The following is a 21,865-nucleotide window of genomic DNA, read 5'->3' as shown; positions in this document are numbered from 1 at the left end:
GAAAGGGCAACTGTTCTGCATGGCATCATGGCAGGTCTCAGTTTCCAAAATGGCAGGTCTTTCCCTCTTTCCATCTCACTTTCCATCATGGCAGGTCTCACTTTCAAAAAAAAACCAAACCCCCAAACCCCAACTCTGTAGAATGGCAGTAGGGTTTTTTTTTTTTGACAGGCAACATCTCTTCTCTCCTGTTCTCATGAACTGCAGCTCTCACTGCAGCCCTTCTGTTCCGTCTCACCCTCAGAATGTCTGTCTGTCTTTTAAACACATGCAGTTAGGCAGCGCTGGCCCTTCCCTCCATACAGGAGCTCTACCAGAAGGGGTAAGTATCATCATGTTCCATGTTCCAAAAAATGAACCTCTGAGCTACAGATTCAGCATCTACCACTTTTTTTCCTCCTGGTTGAGCTGTAGAACTGAACTACTGCTTTTAAAGTGAGGTTTACTTTAGAAGTTCTCAAAATATATCATGCTTTCAGTTTGAGTGGCCCCTTACTGGACTGCTTCCAAGGACTAAAGCATGTGTACTTTCCCATCTTTCTCAGGTGACAGATTTTTGGTTTGCTTGCAGTGAATTGATTTATGAGAAGAAATCTCCTCCTGCAACACAAGTGACAGCTACATATGCATTCTAACATACAAACAGAAAAATAAGTATGAAGAGAACTCACTTCTTCAAAATACTGCATCTTTTTTAAATTCTAAGGAATTCCTTAGAAACAGTGTAAGGGTAGAATTCTCCAAGATCAGCTAGCAAAACCATCTATATAACTGCATCTTGTTCATCCCATTTTCTAGTTCTCAGCCTGCCTTACTCATTCAGCAGGGCTAGTTGGGTTTTTTTTTTTTGTGTAATAGCTATTTTTCAAGATTAAACCCTCTGATGCAAGCATTCCAGTATTAATTTAACTCATTTTAAAATCCTGAAGATCAAAGCAGATCCCATCAGTATCTTTCACATTTGATAAAAACAGGTAACTTCTGAGCTAGTTCAAAGAGAGCTAGACAGAATTTGCATTTTAAAAAAAAAATTTATTTAGATATCTGTTGCTCTTAAATTACAAAAGTTAAAAAGAGCAGCACGCAGTGCATTGACACACTACTTATTACTTCTAAAGCTGTTTTAAGACTTAAGGTGGCTTCTTCAAGATAAGACAACTCAGCATGATCCAAATTCAACTATCCATTTCTCGTATTTCTCAATGTCCGCAGCAGATACAGATTTAGAAACTTTCTTCAAAGCTATTTCAAAGTCTTCCATAGTTGTTGGCATGTGCATTTCATCTCGGGAAAGATTTCTTATTTCTTCTGGTGTCAAGCCTTCAATACGCCTTCTCATAGCCATCAACGATGCATCTCTAGCAAGGATGCAAATTAAAAAAAAAGTTAACTCAATACAGGATGGCGAGTTCAGTTGTTTGAAAGGCTCAACATAGCATTACAGTTAGGCTGTTGCATTCAAAAAGATACAATGAGAATTGTAAACTTTTATGGGAAGATCTCCAAGTGCTTGTACAACCTACAATACCATGCTACCCATATTTTTCAAACATGGATTTCTCCTCACTGGATCTTTGAAGAGCTGCTATTCACATGCTAGGCAAAAGAGGTAAAGACTAGCTGGTTTATCCAATGCCACTGCACGCCTGTGATGTAGCTGCTGTTTATAGTATTTTTAAACAGGAACAAGGCAAAGTAATGGTTTCACTCCTCCTATGTATAGGAGAAGTGGCTGGAATGTTTGGAATGTTTCCTGGTCCAAATAGGAATCCCACTTTAGAGACAGAGAGGTCTGCAGTATCTACCTCCAACCTATACATTCACAGCTAGATGTTAAACTACAAAATCTGCTCAGCTTGTGGCTCCTCAAGCTTCTGGCCTCAATAAGCATTAAGTGTCTTTACAAGTGTGTCATTTTCTTGCTGCATTAAGTTTGACTGCGTTTGAATTTCCAACAGTAATATCAGTAACAGCAGGTGATGAGCTGGTGAGGTGATAAATGGATAACAATGAAAGACTGCTAATTCATTGTTATATAGCTTATAGTACGAAGAAAATGCTATTTATTTTGTCTAGCAGCAAAAAAGATGGAAGGGTAATCCTGGCAATATCACGACAGTATCATATCATCATATTAGAAGGTGAGAATCCAAAGAGAAGAATTTATACGTTGTCTTCTAGGAGGATTTAGAAAGATGGTTTCAGCATATTCTGTTTCAGTTCCACCCTCTCCCCCCAAAGGAAACCATAACTGACAGACTTCATGGATTTACTAAATAATTGTTAGCAATTAAATGAATAATACAATAACTAGAATTTCAGAACAACCCAAAAAAGTCCATCTTAGTGCAATATCACCATGCTTTGCTGTTATATCATTTGTGAATGAAAATCCGGTGTTACACAATGCGGGGGGGAGCAGGGATAGGGGAAAGCATCCCATTCATCTAGTTTGCCTCCAGACAGCAGTTTACCAAAAAACCCAAAAAACAAAAAACCCCAAACCAAACCAAACAACCCAACAAAACCAACCCAACCAACCAACCAAAAAAACCACCCACCATACCCCAACAGACCCACAAAATTAAAGTGCAGCTACCACCACTTTCTTCTGTGAAGTCATTTTGCTGACAGTCATTCCAACATCAGCTCTTAGCGCTTTCTCAAATGCGCCCTTAATGCCTGCAGATTCAAAAAATAAGCAGCCACCCACTGGAACACACAGCGGGGGTCAGTTCCGTTCCAAAGGCCTTCCAACCTTCACAGCCCGCTCAAAACAACGATTCAAAGTCAGTTCATACTGACATCTAATATGCAAGTTAGATGCATTCTACATTTCCTGAATGTCTTTTTAACATACAGTTTCACCTTCATTTTCCATGGTTATATGCTGACTGTTAGGAACCGGAATGACTGCAACTCTACAAGTTAAAGTCTACCATCCTGTGGATATTCCTCACGCAAGGAACTTGGCGTACATGAAAGAAGATGGAATTTTACCTACATCATAGCTTGTTTAGATTACTATGTTGCAACTGCTCTTCATCATTATTATGTGAAAATATAAAATGGAAATCTAGGTAAATATTAAGGCAGTATTTCACATTTTAGCCATACATAAAAGACAAGTTACAGTCTGTTTTTAGCCAACAACTTTAATCATGTAAATTAATTACTTTACAAAGAGTTCTCTCAGAGTTTGTAGCAGTAGTAACACAAATGATGCAATGTTAACATACCTGCATACGTTGGTAATGTCTGCACCTGAATAACCCTCCATTTTCTCAGCTATATTTGCAAGGTCAACATCATCAGCCAGTTCCAGCTCTCGCAGATTTATTCTTAGGAGTTCCTCTCTACCTTTTGCTAATCAAAAAATAGAAAATTGAGTCTATACAACTTGCTTTCTGAAGATAAATAATGAATTGAAGAAGGATAAGAGGGAAGAATGAGAAAAAGGACACTGTACTTGCTACAAAGGTAAATGTTCAATGTTTAGATTTAACCCGGTCCTGAATTCAGAAATGAATTTGCATACATGTATCAATTAGATTTTTAAATCAGGTGATCAAAACTAAAGGAATATTGATAAAGTTTAGATTTTAGTCTTTTCAACCAATCCTCTCCCCACGTCTTCATACCTGATGGTAAAGGAATGTAAATTCTCTTTTCTAGTCTCCGTCTTAGGGCTTCATCAATATCCCAAGGAAAATTAGTAGCAGCAAGTACCATGACCATCTTGGAAGGATCATCATTTTCAGTAGCCCCACCAACACCTGCGTTGGAGAAAAGGGGAAGTAAAATGTACATATGTTTTGTGAAGTTTCATGTACAGAGAGAACAATATCCACAAGTCTATTAAAGCAGCTACTCTATTGCACTTTAGTGAGGCCAAGTGCAATAGAATCGCCAAGTGCCAATAGAGGTCAGTTTTTCATCTATATGACAGCCTGCAAGCAAAAATGGAGACTCGGTTAATCAGGAGCAGTGGCATAGGCCACTACTCAGATGAGGAAGTTCCTCTCTATCATGCTTTTACAGAAGAGTTGTTTGTATTTCTGCCATTACAGTGTTTGAATTTTCACATCAACATCCTGTAACAGCATGTGACAAAAACAAAACAACCCCCCCAAAACCATCACCACACAAAAAACCAGACCCCCCTCCCCGCCCCGCCAACAGTATTCACTAACAGCCACGCAAAAGCAGCATTACTCCCTTACAAAGTTTCTTCACTTCTGAATTCAGGCTAAGTTTCACACACGCAGGTGGATCCCTACAAACTGCTGAAGTGAATGTTTAAATTTGGTGGACTAAATCACAACTTCTCAGAGGCAGAAAGAACACCTCAGTCTCTAAAGTACTGTGAAACTGCTGCTCTATGAAGTAGTTAATCTCATTAAACTTGCTACTCTCCGCATTTACTGTTTTTGCTTATAATCATAGGATTGGGCTGTGGAATAGCCATTGTACCTAGTCTGCCTGAAAATTTGCATGTAAAACACCATTTATGAACACTCAAGTAGAAGGACTTCAAATAGTTGTTACTAATAAAATTAGCTTATGTACATACTTGAGTTACGAGAACAGTATTATAGCTCTGCTGCTATTTAAAGTCAAACATAAAAGGGTATCAACATCAGAGAACCAGAAATAAATACACAAATCTTCTGACTCATGGAATTCTATCACAAATTACTCCATAGAGTAGCACTTTCAGTTGCTCCTTTCCTTCTCCCTGCTCACCAGAGTAGAAAAAGGATGCCCATAGAGCAACTTTGCACAGTGTTACCTACTTCTAAACTTTGTTGATTTGTGAAATATTAACCAAATCGCTGTAATGAACTCAGTGTTTTAAAAAGGAAACTGTCCCAACCACTTCTATTAAAAATTGCCTTCATTTTTTATTTATATCTTTAGGAGGAAAAAAAAAAAAAAAAAAAAAGAGATCCCAAAGAAGTTAAGTGTAATGATTGCCTTTGATGTTTAAATCGGAACAGGTGACAGTTCTTTTGAACTACTTGGTTTTGGAGAAGTGATATGCTAGGTAAAGACTGAGAAGAGCAATGAATACTTTTTTTCTTTTGCAGTTTTGAAATCTTGTATTTTCCACTGAATCTTCATTATTCTGGGTCAGTAGTATAAGGTCATTGCTCAGATGCTAAAGATTGTTCAATAATTGGTATATTTTTTTCCTTCCACACTGACAGTTGGAATAGTGCATTTGTATCTTTTTACCCCAATTTTATGTAAGGCTTTCAAACTAATTGTTTCTGAAGAATGAAGTTTGAATTTTTTTTCTCCCTCAACTCTCCTCCAGTCCAGCACTTCCCAGGGATCAGGTTATTTACCATCCATTTGAACTAGCAGTTCTGCCTTCACGCGTCGGCTAGCTTCATGCTCCTCTGAAGTTCCCCTGCGACTACAGATAGAGTCTATCTCATCAATAAATATAGTTGTTGGGGCATAAAATCGAGCCTAAAGAAAGCAAAAGATAAAGCAGAAACTGAAATGGCAGTCTACTTACATTTAAGAAATAGCAGCGTATTCAGAGCTGAGTAATGACGCATTTATCCCAATGAATCAGCTCATAAGTATCAAACAATATCTAACTTTCCCTCTCTTTGACCATTGCACACAACTACAGAGCAGCTGTGCATTCATTAATAACATTTGAGCAGAACAGTTTCTGGCAAAGTCCTATAATGGTTAGGGCTATAAACAAATGTTTAATAAGCTAAAGGCACTTTTACACTTAGGAATAACCTTTATAACTGTGAAAGTCATCACCGAATGCTCGAATAAGAACTCGGTTAAAGCTAGGATTAACGTTAGGCTAGGACACCATGATACGGAACCTGTCCAAGAGAGAGGTCAACTGCAAAATAACTCTAACCTTTCTGAAAACAAGAGAGGTCAAAGACAAGGATATGCAATAATAAAAGCTACTGTCCTATAGCAGTTGAGATACTGTCCATTGTATATATGCATTTTTGATTGACAGACATGGTATCAACTCATTTAATATGATCAAACTATTTGTAAAAAAATCTTTTATTTCCTGGCTTTTCTGACTACTGTAATTGCAACTCTGCTGCCCCCTTCAGTACTGGGCACCCTAGCAAACACTGCATGCAAACCTGACAACACACGAGAAAAAGACTACGTGTTCTGAGCCAATTTCAAGTGTTACGTGCTCTGAAGCCAACTACAGTTTGGAAGTCCGCTTATTTTAAGCGCAAACAAAAAAATACCCGCAACAACAAAACACGCACAGCCTAAAGTAGCGTTCTTACCCAGAAAGCAATTAGACTCTATCTCCAGTTTTACATTCAAGTATGTTCTACAGCACTCACCCACTTACAGCAAGCTACCTCTAATGTAACAAGATAAACCTGAAAATAAAGACGACCTCATTTTTCAGTTTTTATAAAGCCATTTAGGAATAACCAGATCTTGAATGTACATGGCCAAATCAGAAAGTCCTACAGCATCTGAAGCTTGGAGAGCTGTTTGCATATGCTATGAGTTCTACATCTTGGCAAGGTTTCATTATCCCAGAAGTAATTCTACTTCATTATCTCACTATTTATGTTCAGAAACTTCAATCACCATTTCAAACAGTAGACGAACAAGTTTCTCAGATTCTCCTCTGTATTTTGAGGTAAGTGTGGAAGAAGAAACATTGAAAAAAGTAGTCTTGCATTCAGTGGCTACAGCTTTTGCCAGGAGGGTCTTTCCAGTACCAGGAGGACCAACCATCAGCACACCCTATTAACATGAAAGAGAACCACTTTTAGGACAAGAATCAAAACAGAAACAATTTCACAGTTTGTTTAATAGTGTAATATTAACATACCAGATGTAAACTTTCCCCTGAAAAGTTATTCAAAGGTAAGTAATTAATTACTATTGCTTACTTGCAACAATATAGCTGCAGACAGTGTATTTATCTGGCTGACATCTTTATTTTATTAGTACTATTTACCATAAATTTTGTTACTAAAAAGTGGAAAGAATTTATATAAACTGTAAAACACCTGAAATTTCTTGTTCCACCAAGATCCAATCTCAGAATCTTACTTATGATCACCGGATCAGATCTTTTCATACCTTCCATGGTCTTCTAATTCCCTTAAAAAACTCTGGCATCCACATCGGTAAAACTACAGCTTCCTTAAGCAGCTTTTTGGCTTCTACTAAATCAGCAATGTCATCCCTGACAAAAAAAAAAAAAAAAAAAAAAAAAAAAAAAAGAGAAAGTTGTTTGACAGATTCAGACAGGCTCAAAAGAATCAGTCCATAGCTCAAAACAATATGCAATTAAACTTATTGTTATGTTATGGCTCTTCTACAATTCAGGAAAATGAGTTGGATTTATTTACGTTCTAGTGGCAAGAGCCTACAACAACTACAGCTGACATGCAGCTAGTAGACTCCAGCTGGATGCAAAAGCAAAGAGAGACACATTAACTATTTCACTAGAGCACCATTGTTCTTATTCACAGAAAGAATAAGCAGAATAAGGCAAGTTGGTTAAACTTATGCTAGTTACAGATGCTGCCTTCTTTTGCCAAGAGGTTGGCTGTCCCTGAAACTTGAATACCATCTTTCATCGTTATGAGAACAATTTACTGAAGACTAGTAAATGGAGCTGAATTAAAGAGAATTTTTAGAATTCTTTTTGAGAGTTACAAATGTATTAATTCTTAGATACCTTGTAGGCTGGTTTTATTTTCTTGAGGGTAACTCTCAAGGCATTCCACTTCACAGAATGTGCCCAAATAATATTTTGGTTTCAAAACGTATCTCTATGGAGAATTAGTTTCAAATCTGAAGTTGTAATTTAAGGTTCTATATAAGAACTGAAACATATATTTACATATTAAACTGAAATACATGACAGTTGCATGCATACAAAGTTGTTTGTGGGATTGTTCAGGTTTTTTTTTTTTAAAGCCTACTTTATTTGTCAGAAGATTTTTGCTCATTTAATCCTCACAAAATCACCTAAGCTTGGAAACATTTGGAATACAAAACAACCTTTATATACGGTTTAATATTTAACACATTTATGTAAAGGTACTGACACGTGGTTGTATTTTATATTGGCGGTCATACCACGTCCAGCAAGATTTCAAAGGGTTCCTATATTGACATAACTTCTTTGTTAATTGGTTTTCTATCTTGGTATGCCCCTGGGTAGCAAAACAGGTTTTTAAATGAAGAGGCACTGGCAGACACTAGAATCTTACACTTTGCAAAAGAGTATCTCAAAAATTGATTTCAGAATGCTCAGAAAAATTTGAGAAGCTTTGTATGGTCAGGTTGGACAGGGCTTTGAGCAACATGATCTAGGGAGAGATGTCCCTGCCCATGGCAAGGGATTGGACTAGCTGATCTTTAAAGGCCCCTTTCCAACACAAACTATTCTATGAATCTATGGGTGGAAAAAAAAGTTCTAAAAATATCCAACTACACAAGAAGTTTAGTTGCCTATTTAATGAGTGAAGAAAACCTGTAGGTACTTTTTATATGTAAGCATATGCTAAAATACTTAATTCTTGTCATACTGTATAAGAGGAAAAAGAAACAACTCAAAAAGACTGGCAGCAATATTCAAACTTACCATCGGATGTTGGGATTCTGAGAAATTATATCTCTTTCCAAAGCTTCTACTAAATCTTTATCATATCCAGTACTATCAAATTTCTTTGGTTCAGACTCTGAAATCTCAGATGTGGATTTGTTCTACACATAAAGGATATAACAATGTAAATACATAACAATGGTTATGCTACTAGTGGATTTTTATAACAAGTCCACAATAGTGTCATATTTCTAGAAGATGGCAACATAAACCAGCATGAAAATTATGAAGCATCCATATTACTGCTGCACTACAGGATCTATGTGGTTCACTGAAACTTCTGTACTGCCCTGGTCCCCTTTCCTTCTCCCCAAAGCCAGCATATTGTACTGATGCAGTTTCTTTGCTTTAGTAAGTAATCAAAACTGCACACACCTATCCCAGTATAACAGTGTCCGCCTCTTCTCCCAGAGAAATAAAAAAACTATCCGAGACAGTAGCTGGGTAGGGGGAGATACTTATGCGTGAGACTGGATCAGAAAGTGTTACATTGAGCTAGAGCATCTCAAACCCTGTAAGTGTCATAAATATGCCACATATATGGGACACAAAAAAAAATTAAGCAGGACTTCCATATGTAAGGTGAGCAAAGGTGATCTGCAGGAAGATCAACAGAAGTAAAAAAAGAGCTAATTATCTGATACAGAAGCATGGACAAGAACAGTAGAGAAGCAGCTCTGCAGTAGAACAGAAGCAAAGAAGCTACACCGTTGAAAGGGCTCAAACAGCAGAGACCATGCACCTGAAAGGAAATAAAATGCACTAGACATACCCTGTCTTTTTATACACTTAACAGCAAGCGCTGGTGATGACAGAAGAACTGTAAAAAAGAAAAAAGACCCATCCTGTCTCTGTGTGTGTATATCCTTAGTGAGAGAGGATTATCACTCAAAGACAATTTAGCTCCTGATAAAAGTATCAGCTTACATAGCTAAACAGTTCCACCCATGTAGTTTATACTATTTCCACAGGCCATGACACCGTGCCACAACATAAGGTTGCTGAAGCTAACAAACTCTATTACATGAACATTTGATTTATTCAGACTCTGGAAAACTTAGGAATTTAGTGTCTTCAGTATGATCTCTTACTCTGGTCATCTGCTAAATTTATGGAGACCAGAGCACAAGCAAAAATTAAAGCACTCTGATTGCAAAGAATAGATCACAGGTCATTCTCTCTCATGAAGTATGTTGGGTTTTTGTTTGCTTTAGACTGAAAAGAGTCTGGAGCCAATACCAGATCTCAACAAAAAAATAAGTAAAGGTCTCCCTTTAAGATTAAATAAATCTTGAAATACTTTGGAACAGGCAAGTCAATCTCAGTCTAAAATATACGAAAGCAATTAAAGAACCCACAAGGACATCCCATTTGAATGAGCTCTATCAGGCTCAATTTCAGTAATTCAGTAGTATAATTTTAAACAACTATCTCCAAGTTGCAGTAAACAAGCCCACATTTACCAGATCACTTCCTCCAGATGAGGGTTAGGGGTGTGTTTGTTTGTTTGGGTTTTTTGTTGTTGTTGTTGTTGCTTAATTATTCTGTAACCAAGACTGTCCATAAAGCAAAGATACCTTACCAGGTGAGATTCAAATCAGCACGACGACTTGAACAGAAGAAACATTTTATAGGCATCTAATTTTATAATACACTCAATATTAAGAAAGCAAGACTGAGTTTCTCAACTTCATGAAGTTATTTGCAAGCTTACCTTTTCCTCTTTTCCTTTATTTTGCTGATCCTTTTTTTCCCGGCTGCGGACCGCCTTCCCTTTATCATTGGGATTTCGAGAGGATGGACGGTGAGGGCCTCTGACAGCTGCACTTATACGATTATTGTGACCTCTGCAATCACTGCACGGAGCAGACTGACGTTTTCTGGGTCCTGGCGAAGGTCTAATTAGTTGTAACATATGCAAAAAGCCTCAGTGTAAAGTCACTGGTGAGCACTACATAACCAGATCAAGTGGTTACAAACTGAAAAGCCATTTTGCTCAAGATAAAAATCTGTATATCAGAAACAAGACAGACATTTTTAGACAGTCCCTAAAAATCCATTTTCCCTTTGCCACAAGCTCAGAGCTCATTTGCTTAAAACAAGCTCCTTGCTTTGTATATTTCGTAAATAGAAGTAATCCTAGTATTATGGAGCTTGGGGGGGGGACGGGGGGGGGACGGGACACGGGGACACGACACCAACACCCCCACCCACCCAATATATTTTCTCTTTATCACAATGGTATTCACTCTCCTACCCAAAGAAATGTAAAGGTTTCTTGGGAATGACAATTCTGTTTTCGCTTCCTTTTATTTTCACTTCTTGGGAAAGAAAATGTGCATGTGAGGCCTCCAGCTGTTTGAAACTAGACTACTTTTAGAAGCACATATGAATAAACCAGTATCGTGATTGGTATTATGGATTTCTTTTTTAAAATTCAGTTTCTTCCCATACAAATCCATTACTCTCACAGATACACTTTTTCCATGTGCCTTCCTAAAATTCCAGCATTAATAACCTATCAGTCAAGTTTAAGTTCAGGGATATTTCTAGAGAACAGAAAATGGAAGACACTGATTTGGAGAGCGTTTACTTGAAATAGAAGATGTGTTTTGACATATCATTCAAAATATATCAGGATCCAGTACCTTCATAAAAGTTGTCTTTAGTTGATTCACAACAGCAAGTTTGTCAGAACTGTACATATCTCTTCAGGGTGAAATGCATATTAGGCCACATGAATATGCTAATGATAAGATCATAAGCGTTAAAGTCTTTTCACTCTCCAAATGGAGTATCTACTGACCTATACTTTCATTTATGAACACCTAGCCACCTGTGAATTCTACCCCAAAGCTCAAAATAAAGGAATAGTGTGATTACACATCTAATTTCCACCTAAATTTGTGAGTTCTGCTATCTCAGTATAGAAATTTACTGTGGTTATTCCAATGCAATATGGCCCAAGTTTTCACTGTGACTTTTTTGTATTATCACAACTCAATACTTCACCAGCTGGCAAGATAAATAGAACAGAAAGAGTTCTCTCAAGCCTTTCCCTTTTTAGAAGCATGAGTTTGTGCATCTCTTCTCTAGAAAGCTTCAAAACATTAGGAAAGTTCTACCTCCCAGACTCTATTCTTCTAGAAGGTTTGAATGAAATTGGCTAGCAGTGTTTCAAAGTTATTTAATAACAGAAACAGTGTGATCACACAAGACCCCTTTCTTTCAGAAAGCAGGCTTAAAAATTTAAAAAAAAAAAAAAAGTAAAAATGTACCCATAAAGACTGAAGTTATCCGTCTGTGACAAACAGCTTGTAAGTTCAAAGCCGCAAAGAGCAGTTTGACAGTACAGCTAAGCTGATCTAATAGTCACTTTCTGTCAGAACGCACAGTTCCACGTCTGCTTTGCACACACTCCTGTTCCCTCCTTCATGCTACCACTTGCATGTGTTAGAACCTCCAGTTAAGCAGTTTAGATAGCTAATCTCAGGAAAAAAAAAAAAACAAACCAACAAAACCCAAACAAACTAAAAGCCAAATAAAAAACCACTAGCCCCACAAGCAGAGTTTTTTTTGCCAGTTTAGCATCCTGAACCAGAAAATCAACACCAACAAAACAAAAGTGAAAAAAACTCAGGCAGCTATGGAGGGTAGGACTTTCAGCAGCAGCTACATTGTCAAACCACACTGCAAGGCCTTGGTTTCACAGACGCTAACCCAGCATAATTCAGAACTACTTCTGAAATAAGCAGGCTTGCCTGCAGCTGCTTGTTCCCACCTCTTCCCTTGAGCTTATGCTACCCTAACAGTTCACGAAGGAGATCAGGGAACCACCTTGCTATGCAAAAGGAACTGAGCTTAGACACTTCTAGATTTTACAGTTACTCTGATAATACTTCTTCATCCTTTTCATAACACCTACATGCAGAATCATTTTAAAGTTGAGAAGATCAATTCAGGAATAGAGTTGAGCTTCCATGGAATAACAAGTTTATCTTAAGCCAGGGGAAGGGGAAGAAAAAAAAAAAAAAAAAAAAAAAGAAGCTTGACATTAGTCAAGCCTATATAAGATAAAAGCCCCAGAACGTTCTGAAGTAGACTGCCTCAAAATGGCATCTCCTTCATCACAAACAGTGGCAAGCTGCTGGTGTGTTACACATGTAAGTTCTAGAACAAAAATTACGCAGGAACAGGCTGAAGTCAAAGCACACTTTGCCCCGATAAATGTTAATTTAGGTCTTCAGGTTTCCTCTTACCTACGTTCAGCAGGTACTGGCAAAGACCAGACTTCTGCATCATGAGCTGGTAATTCTTGTTGTGAAGCTTTCAATGGAGTACTGTCTAGTTTAAAACTCTCTAGTGTTTTCATTATATCTTTCACATGCTTAGCTTCCACACTTATCTCTTGCCAAACCTGATTAAAAAAAAAAAAGTAGATTAAGCACATTACAAATAAGTTTGTAACAGTCCTCTGTTCAAGCCCACGTAATGCCTGGATGGATTCAACAAGGTTTCAAAAGCTATCTGATTCTATTTCAATAGACAAGAAAAACGCGCATCAGATATTAAGAAGGTTTTTCTGCCTTCCTCAGCACGTTTAAGGAATAAACAAACAGATTCTGAATTTAACACCAAAGAGACTTTTGACAAATTTTGCATATTAAACAAGTATGACAAAAAAGAGTGCAACCTAATAGACTGAATGTCAATGCAAAAAGTGATGGTTTGTGTTAAGAATAAATTAACATGGTAGCCACAAATCAGTTTCTATTAAGAATCTATAAGTCACACTACTAAAACACTGAGAGGGAAATAAGACTATTCAAAATGGCAGCACCCTAAAAAACTTCAGCACAACAGGGGCACTTATCAGCAAGAAGCTGACAAGCCAGACAGTGCACTGGCTCTCCAGGGCTGTGTTCCATTGCCTGTTTTGTCACTGTCAGAGCAAGAAGTCATAAAGACAACTTAAATAAGTCTATATATATAGGCTTTTTTGTTATTATAACAGCACTACAGTTTATCAGAGAATGGTGTAAGTATTTTAATGCTCCTGTTTACCATAGGATAGGCAATTTTTGCTACTTTAATGCTTTTCCCTCAAAATGTCCCAGAAAAGTACTATTTACCTGTTGCCATTTCTGCTGCAGATACGTATCTCTGACAGAGTAGAGGTACTTATTCATTTGGTCAAGAACTCCCTGGTAGTAGACCATCGCAGAGTCATAATTTCCCAGTAAGGCATATTCACGGGCCAGCTTTACATTCTCACTGATCATAACAAGGCTCATGTTCAACATGAAGCTGAAAAAAATAGGAAATATTAAGGAAAAAATAATCCCAGGAGCAGAACAAATTTTTGCAACTATATTACCCCATTTGGCATATCAAAATATAGAAGCTGGAAATATACTGGTTAGAAAAAGGTCCTAGAACAAATGTCAGCCATATAATTGTTTTTCTGTTACTAGAAATGAAACTCCTCCACTTCATAGAATCATTTCATGCAATGAAGATTCTGTTGAAAAGCATATACAAGATATGCAGATTTAAATGCACCGTTGCAAGCCACAACTGCATACTCTTCTTCCCTCTTTATTCTATTGTAAGATAAATGGGTATTTTACTGTTAGCACTACCACATCGTCCATATTGTAATGGCCTGTGGTTTAAAAAAAACCCAACAAACAATAAACCAAAGCCCTTCTTCCAGATGCATTAGGTTTTGTTAATTTTTTTGCCTTAACATTCCATGCATACAAGTTTAACAGTCTGGTTTTGCCTTGTGGAAAACACTATTTTTCCATTTGTTTGATTTTACAATTCTTCAGTTTTATTTATTGTTTCTTGGAAACAAATATCCACCATCCATGCCCAGCCTGCACCTTCCTATCACCTTCATTTTTGCACTTAAAAAGAAAGTCTTGAAAAACCTTGAGGCTGCTAAGTTATCACTGAAAGGTAAGGAAAGGCCACAGTTAAACATTTAGTGTGTAGTTACCCACTTTAGTTAACACACTGTTCAAACCATGCTACTTTTCCCCACCAGTGGTTGGTGGTTTTTTTTTTTTTTGAGCAAACATCATGGACTGTGACCACTTCCACTTTGTAGCATTAGCAGAATCTGCGCTTTTAGATTAGAGTAGCACAGAATTATTACTTATACAAATACAGTAATAAGTAGAAGCAGTAGACTTATTCTTTATGGTACAGCCACTGTCCGTATAGCAGTCATCCTATGTTCTTATCCATTACTTATCCATCCCATCCCCTTCTTCAAGATACCTGCCCTGTCTCCACTTTTCCTCTCTTGCACACCAAGAATTTCCCCACTCTTCTCCTAATTTCCTAGAACCAAACACAGGAAACATTAAAATAAGGAAAGAAACATGCCTGCAAGAGAGTCTTCTTGCTCTCATTTCAGTACCTGTACCCAGTACCAGTAAGAAGCAATTGCAGACAAGCAATTAAGGCTAAGCCCTGGGATGAAGCATACTGGATACAGATCAACTATTTAAAGAATGTAAGAGGTACTAAACTCACATGCGCAATAAACAGACTTAAGACTGAACACATTTCAAGACCAGGTCATGGTCAAATTCAGACGCATTATTGGAGGCTTCAGAAGCCACACTGTGCACGCACCAGACAATCTATTGGTAAAATATTAGCTCCCCGTTATAAAGAGGGGCTGCTAAGTATAAATCAAACATTTTAAGACTTCCACTCTTCTTCCTGTCCCCTTCCCCAGTAGCTTTATGCACAGACACACAACTGACCCATTCCTGAGCCAACATCCTCTTCTTTTTCCTTCCTTGCTCTTCCTTCCCCAGTTTCCCTTGAAGCAGATAGCTGCTGTGAAAAGTTTCAGCCCAAACAGCAGAACTCTGGCAGCAGCAGAGCTGAAGACAGGCCTCTGACAGCCCACACCCATCCACCCAGAAGGGACCTGTGGGGTTCAGTCTGGAAACCTGCTATCATAAGAACCTACACTATATAATCTCACTCCGGCCAGAGACTCGCTGAGCTGGCCAAAACGATGTCTACAAGCTGATACAGTTAATGTGACCAGCAACTACAAAGACTACCATATTCCAGTCTAATTAGGCTTTGGAGACACAGTCTGACTTGGGAGTTTTGTTGGGTTTTACCTCAGGAGAAAGAGCCTGAAGATGTTTCTCAACTGCTATATGGATCATCACACAGATATTACCAAAGTTTTCCCTGCTATATTTAGGAGCAAGCTTTTCCACTCCTGCTCATCCTACCAGATACACCTGTTTGCCTGTCCTGAGAATTCAAACCGATGACTAACACTACCGAAATCACAAGTTGTGCAAGATGCTAATAAACATTTTAAAAATCAAGTAATAGCAAGTTACTAAAGCCAAACTAGACTTTCAAAAACAGAGAGAAGGCATAGATAACTTTTTTTACACTGAATGCTATAGAGCAATCCAAGCACAACAGCAATTCTGTTTAAATATCCGGGGGGGGGGGGGGGGGGGGAGCTTGTAAGAGTAGTTTTCATCTGGAAATGTGAAAATAGCAAGAATAATAAAAAAAAAAACCTAAAGAGGCTAAGTCAGAAAGATATGAAATCTTTGGACCAAAATGACAGTATTGCAGATAACAAGAGAGTAAACGTGATTTTCAGGTGAGAGAAGACAGAGAAAGGAAGGACAAAAAGGAGAAACAGACACAGAAGAATGAGCTAACACCTCGGGGCAGGGGGGGAGGAAGAAGGTGCTCACTTAAATTTATAATGCTTCCAATATAACCAAAAGTTGGAATTCCAACGAAAACCAAGGAATCCATTCATTTTATCAGTGGTACCAAAAATGCCAGAGAATTTAGTTTAAACTAGAAAACCAATTTAATTTGTTGCTTCACATTGAGTCATAAGAGCAGAAGAGCTTGAAGTGGCTTCCAAATACAAGGCTCCTGTGTACAAGTGGGGCAGAAAAAGCTGCTGGCTCTGCTTATGTCTGGACGTGCCACATGCCACTGCTGCTGCCACCTGAATACCGGCAGTGTCAGAGCTGATACACTAATGCGAGTCTATAGGCGTACTGCACCTGTAACTGAAGATGCTGAAGCAGTTCTAAGACAGGGAAAAAAAAATGGAGTCAAGAGTACTAATCTGAAACCAGATTAAAGTTTGCAGCAGAAAGTCATAGTAGACTGTGGCAGCTCAGAGTAGGGTGTAAGATACATGTGGGAGTATGCACAAATCCAGAGTTAAACCAGACCTGAAGGAATTAAAAACAAAACAAAACTAATCCTGCACCACTTAATAATTTTTAAAGTATTTACAAATACATAGTACTCTCATGTAACAGGATGTCAAAGCAGCAAGGCTGCACTTATCAGCTATGACCTTTCCATGAATCATGCCCAGTGAAGTTATCTATGTTCCAACAGCAACTGAAAGAGTAATGAGCTTGTAAAGTTTACAGCAAACAGGATATAAGGAAAATAAGCTAAGCACTTTGTCTTGAAAGTTTAATTCTACACTGTGTACAAACACACACACTTCACAATAAGAATACTCACTCTCTATGCTAGCTGTGAGTATATATGTTCCCCTGAAATTAACACAATAGAAACGCATCAAATTAACCCATCTCTAGTAACAGAATACATTTTATCATTTGCTCTAAGCACGTAAAATACCTCTAGAGTTTGGAACTAAGAGCAGGTTGAACTAAGTTTGGAACTAAGAGTTAGGTTGAAACCTAAAAAAGGTTCAAGATACCTACAACTTCTGAGAATGAGGTTTTGGTACTTTTTATATTTTATTTCAAAGATAACAGCCTGACCATCATCAAGAAAACACTGGGGATAAATCATGTTTTCCACAATTACTTTAAGGAACTATCATAAGGAACGACTATAAGTAATTTCTGCTCGCATTCATACATCAGAATTTGGGAAGGTGTAACCAAACACAATAGCAATCCTATTTCACAAAGAAATCCCCCACAACTTTAAAAAATAAAAGAAGAGATGGATATGCAGATGTTGGGAGGGAAGATTAAAGTTGGGGTCTATCAGTTACTATGAGGGACCCATCAGCTACGCTGCTGACTCAGAGAACAGCACAAGCCATACAAGGAAAATACTTCCAAAGAGTCCTTCAGTCCAACGTTAATGTTTGGACTAAGCCAGAGCCTGAATTTTGGCAGACTGTACATGTTTCCATTATTTCAGCTAGCTATACGGGCTCTGACATCAAAGTAATAATGTAAAATTCAGAAAGTTCTCTCAGCAAGCTAGAAGAGAAAAAAGGCCACAAAGTAACAGCTTTCAGGAATCAATTTTTACTTATCATGGTGGCCTGCGAGTGGACTGCATCACCTCTGAGCTCCCTTCCAGCTTTAATATTCTTCTTCATAACGTCCACCCCAGCAACATTTGGTATCAACAAGTGATTGTTTTAATTACTTGGGAAATAGAAGAGTTGCCAGACTTATTGGATACTAAACAAACTGGTTCTCGTCCACGTATATTGCATTTAACAGTAACGGTAGCGAAAGAAAAACCACCAGCAACCGTGAACATAAGCATACTTAGCTGTGTATGCAAAAAAAAGAAAAAAATCATTAGATAGATACACTGTTGGCAGATGATTTTATGTTTTCAAGGCTAAACCTTTCAAAAGACCTAAAAAAAAAGAAATCATATTACTTACTCCCCATTTCCCAGGGATCGGCATTCTTTTAGATGGTCAATATTAAATTAGCAAATTTCTCAGAAAATTTAGAAGCGTCTGCAGCAGAATGGATATCTAGAATTGATGCCTACTGCTTCCTCTGGTGAGAAAACTAGCATAATTGCAAAAAGCTGTCTTCATTAAGAAAAAAAAAATAGGTGGAGGGGGAAGGGAGAAGTATGAACCAAAGTCCAGTCTTTGAACTAGTGCCACTGGTGCCATAACACAGCAGCCCACCTAGTCCGACTCCCCAGGGGCAGGGTGCTGAGCAGCCATACACCTGCAGGCAGTTGCCTTTCGATGACTTTAGGGACGCCGCGGCGATGCCCCGTGCGGCTCCGAGCACGTGTAAGCCACAGCAGTGACATAAGACAGACGAGCACGCTGTAATGGTCACGGGTGTCACGACAGCAACAACGGTGGCGACCCACACTCCCCAAAGCAGCGCCCGGTCCCCGGGGACAGAGGAGCGGAAACCCTCCTCCCACCCGGTCGGAGAGGTGCTCGGCTCCCCTGAGCGCGGCCCACGCCACGCGGGGCGGCGGGCGTCGCCTCTCGCCTCAGGCCGGCAGCCCCTCGCCTCAGGCCGAGCGGGGTCAGCGCACGACACCCGCAAGGCGGGGGGGGGGTACCCCGCAACGGCCACATGGGGGGAGAGGGACGGACAGCCTGGCCACCATAAGGAGGGAAAATACCGCGGGTCTCTCTCACTTACTCCTCTCCAGAGCTCGGCCCCACCGCGGCAGCAGCTCCCAGCAGCCACAACCCCTCCGCTCCTGCTCCTGCTCCTGCTTCTGCTTCTGCTTCTTCCTCTTCCCCCTCCTCCCCCTCCTCCTCCTCCAGCGGCACTAACCCCACCCCCCAGCCTTGCCCGCCTCCTCCCGCTGCCGCCGCCGCCGGCAGTTTGAAGGCAAATCCGGCTGCGTCACTTCCAGTCCGGCGGGGCGGCGGTCTTGTGTGACGGGGGTGAAGGCTCGCCCAACCAGGACGATAGCATGTTGGCGTCTGTTTTAGCGTTATTACTGACAGCGATAAGCTTTTTTTTTTTCTTTTAATTTTTTAAGGAAAAAAAAAAGGCGGGGGAAGAAAGAAATCGGAAAAAAAAGCGCAACTGCATTGGCCGGGAATCGAACCCGGGCCTCCCGCGTGGCAGGCGAGAATTCTACCACTGAACCACCAATGCTGCGATGAAAAACTACCCCCGCCTCCATCAGTCGAAGGTGACAAAGGCGGACTGCGCCTGCGCCGCCGCGGGCTTTCAAACGGTCGCGGCGGGGTGGAACCGCCCCGCCGCGACCGTTTGAAAGCCCGCGGCGGCGGTTGAGGGGGAACAGCCGTATTTGTTTTTAAGGGGGATTAAATTTCTTCCCTGAGGTAGAGAGGCATTGAAAGAATTACGACAATGGAAAGACACCTTGGCCAGCTTAGGAATTTCAATTATATTAGAAATGTTGCTGTGAAAAAAATGTTTAAATGTATTTAACATAGGACTGTGGGCAGAGTTGGTGTGTAACCCGATAGTAGTGCACGAGAGGCCTGAGAGCACAGATAGGCCAAAAAAAGGCAAGTTTACACCTCCAAAGAGGACAGATAGTGAGGAATCAGGTGCTACCAGCACAGACTGGGCCCACCATGACAGCGTGATCAGAAGTAGGATCAATCGGTGAAGAGGGGATTCATTCAGCTATTTACTTTCCATAATTCCCAAAAATGGGTTTTGCCTAGTGAAGAGCATGTATCCATTTTTTTTCCCACATATTTGCTGCTTTGTGACAGTCTGTTATAAAGGGTGTTGTTCTGGGGAAGAAAACACATCATGTACTACAGGGCTTAGGAACACCAGATCCTGAGCTCAGTAAGGCACAGGAAACTGTCCTTTGAGTACGGTGCCCCTGACGGAGCAGTAACTTATCACCTGTCTCACTGATAAGCTGCTTAGCAACAAATAGGATCTAAAGGTTGGGGACAATGCAGCAGGTTTATGATAGTCCATTAGGGTGAACTCAGAAGACCTGCAGCATTATGTAGTCTTTTAATTAAGTTTATCTTTTGCTCTTATTTGCCCTTTTACTCTTACATTTTTACCCATGTAACATTGTTAAATTGGCAACTGTAGTCTATCCCTTTAATAAGTGTCTGAATTTAAAAACAATCATTTCTACGTTACTTTACCTATAAGAGAAAGCAAGCTGTTGATGAGTTTGTGACTGTATCACATCACTTGGTTGATTAGAGCTGGAGGGATTACCCTTCTTCCGCTTACAGGTTGCTAATGAATGAAAAATGGTGCTGTACTTCCACACCGCCCCCCACAAACCAAAGGTAGAAGAATTAGGACATAATACAGTCTCTGCAATAAGACCGATTTCTGCATCAGCAGTTTGAGATGTGCACTTACAGAAGCGGACTTTCTCAAAGACAATTTTGCCTCCTAATAAACATGAAAGCTGTGATATGTTGTTATCTCTCAAGAGAAGGAATAGCTTCGTGATCCATAATGCATGCATAATAACTAAGATTTAATTATTTTGATGAAAGAGGCAGCAGAGGACAGGGAAAGAGCACCAATAAATTGAACTCTTGAACATCAAAATGTATACTTTTGAGAACGAGTTACAAACATGAGATGACAGCTAAGTACAATAACATTTCAGCTATTAAACATATGCAAATTTTTTGTTAATGAGCAGAGCTGTTGCAACATAAAGGTGACTCGGGGGAAATGGGTGTGAAGAAGGAAAGAAAAATAAATGCATTTGGGCAACTGATGTTTACATTTCATATTTGATTAGCCAAAACAAGAATTTGATTTTTACTTCTTATATTCATTGTATTTTTTATTACCCCAGCAAGTGTTACGCTATAGAAACTGATTCTGAGGAAACAGAAACAGTTTCTAAAACTCAGAAGGAATGTCACTGATTACCAGTAGCTGATAATTCAGTTAGGCTGTTCACAAGTGCTGGAATTCTCTCTTATTCGGAAGTAACTTTTAAATAAGCATCAATGCAACCATCCACTCATGTCCCCTAGGTCAAATACGCATGCTGCGCTAACAATTCAGTCAGCAGGGGCAAGGAAGCCTCAGCTCCTCAACTATGGGGCACAGACAGACAGGACATCTGGCGCTCCTGCACGAAGGGGAAGGACGCTCCAGGGCACCTACTGGAATAGTCAGCATAAAAGATGCACGTTCTTTTCATACAAACATCAGGGAACGCAGAGACTACGGTCAAAGCCGCCACCACGTAACCCCACAAAACCCAAACATACCAGTAAGCGTTCAGAGATCACGTATCACACGTGTAGCTGGACTAGAGGTATGCAGAGACCTGGCAAAAGGGGATGCTCATGTCGTGACAGAGACAAGTACACAATACTCAAAAGACCAGTGAGTAACTTACTATGACCGTGAGATAACGCAGTATCGTTAAGTTTACTAACTAGGCACGTAATAAATGAATAATGTGCTTAAGCAGAATTGTGTGGTGGTCTAT

The 21,865-nt window shown here is 39.5% G+C and overlaps 1 protein-coding gene and 1 non-coding gene across 4 annotated transcripts; both read right to left on the bottom strand.

Annotated features, from left to right (window-relative positions):
- Nucleotides 1-1,012: 1,012 nt before the first annotated feature.
- On the bottom strand, nucleotides 1,013-19,170 carry KATNA1 (katanin catalytic subunit A1). 3 transcript variants are annotated; one of them, XM_075499014.1, is made up of 11 exons: nucleotides 19,084-19,170; nucleotides 13,783-13,957; nucleotides 12,910-13,067; nucleotides 10,365-10,548; nucleotides 8,630-8,751; nucleotides 7,114-7,219; nucleotides 6,613-6,771; nucleotides 5,352-5,478; nucleotides 3,642-3,776; nucleotides 3,240-3,366; nucleotides 1,013-1,358 (listed from the first exon to the last, which is right to left on the bottom strand). In XM_075499014.1, exons 2-11 carry the CDS (start codon nucleotides 13,951-13,953, stop codon nucleotides 1,160-1,162), a joined length of 1,488 nt encoding a protein of 495 aa, XP_075355129.1. In that variant the 5' UTR covers nucleotides 13,954-13,957; nucleotides 19,084-19,170; the 3' UTR covers nucleotides 1,013-1,159. The 3 variants fall into 3 exon arrangements, with proteins under 3 accessions (XP_075355129.1, XP_075355128.1, XP_075355130.1); XM_075499013.1 differs by lacking the exon at nucleotides 19,084-19,170 and adding an exon at nucleotides 15,433-15,552; XM_075499015.1 differs by lacking the exon at nucleotides 19,084-19,170 and adding an exon at nucleotides 14,939-14,992.
- Nucleotides 19,171-19,480: 310 nt separating this feature from the next.
- Nucleotides 19,481-19,551, bottom strand: TRNAG-GCC (transfer RNA glycine (anticodon GCC)). Its single transcript has one exon. It is a non-coding gene; the product is annotated as a tRNA-Gly (tRNA).
- Between the last annotated feature and the right edge of the window lie 2,314 nt (nucleotides 19,552-21,865).

The sequence above is a fragment of the Mycteria americana genome, chromosome 3 (genome assembly GCF_035582795.1).
Source record: "Mycteria americana isolate JAX WOST 10 ecotype Jacksonville Zoo and Gardens chromosome 3, USCA_MyAme_1.0, whole genome shotgun sequence".
Lineage (NCBI taxonomy): Eukaryota > Metazoa > Chordata > Aves > Ciconiiformes > Ciconiidae > Mycteria > Mycteria americana.
Note: the sequence above shows the minus strand (reverse complement) of the source record. Positions and strands in the feature narration are given on the sequence as shown.

Bases quoted from the DNA above. Each gene is read 5' to 3' on its own strand.
- KATNA1 (XM_075499014.1), bottom strand. From the start codon at position 13,953: ATGTTGAACATGAGCCTTGTTATGATCAGTGAGAATGTAAAGCTGGCC. The intron at 5,479-6,612 runs GTGATTGAAGTT...TGCTTTCTTTAG, and splicing joins TTCGTCTACTGTTTGAAATG to GCTCGATTTTATGCCCCAAC. The intron at 3,367-3,641 runs GTATGAAGACGT...TTTTTTGATTAG, and splicing joins TTACATTCCTTTACCATCAG to CAAAAGGTAGAGAGGAACTC.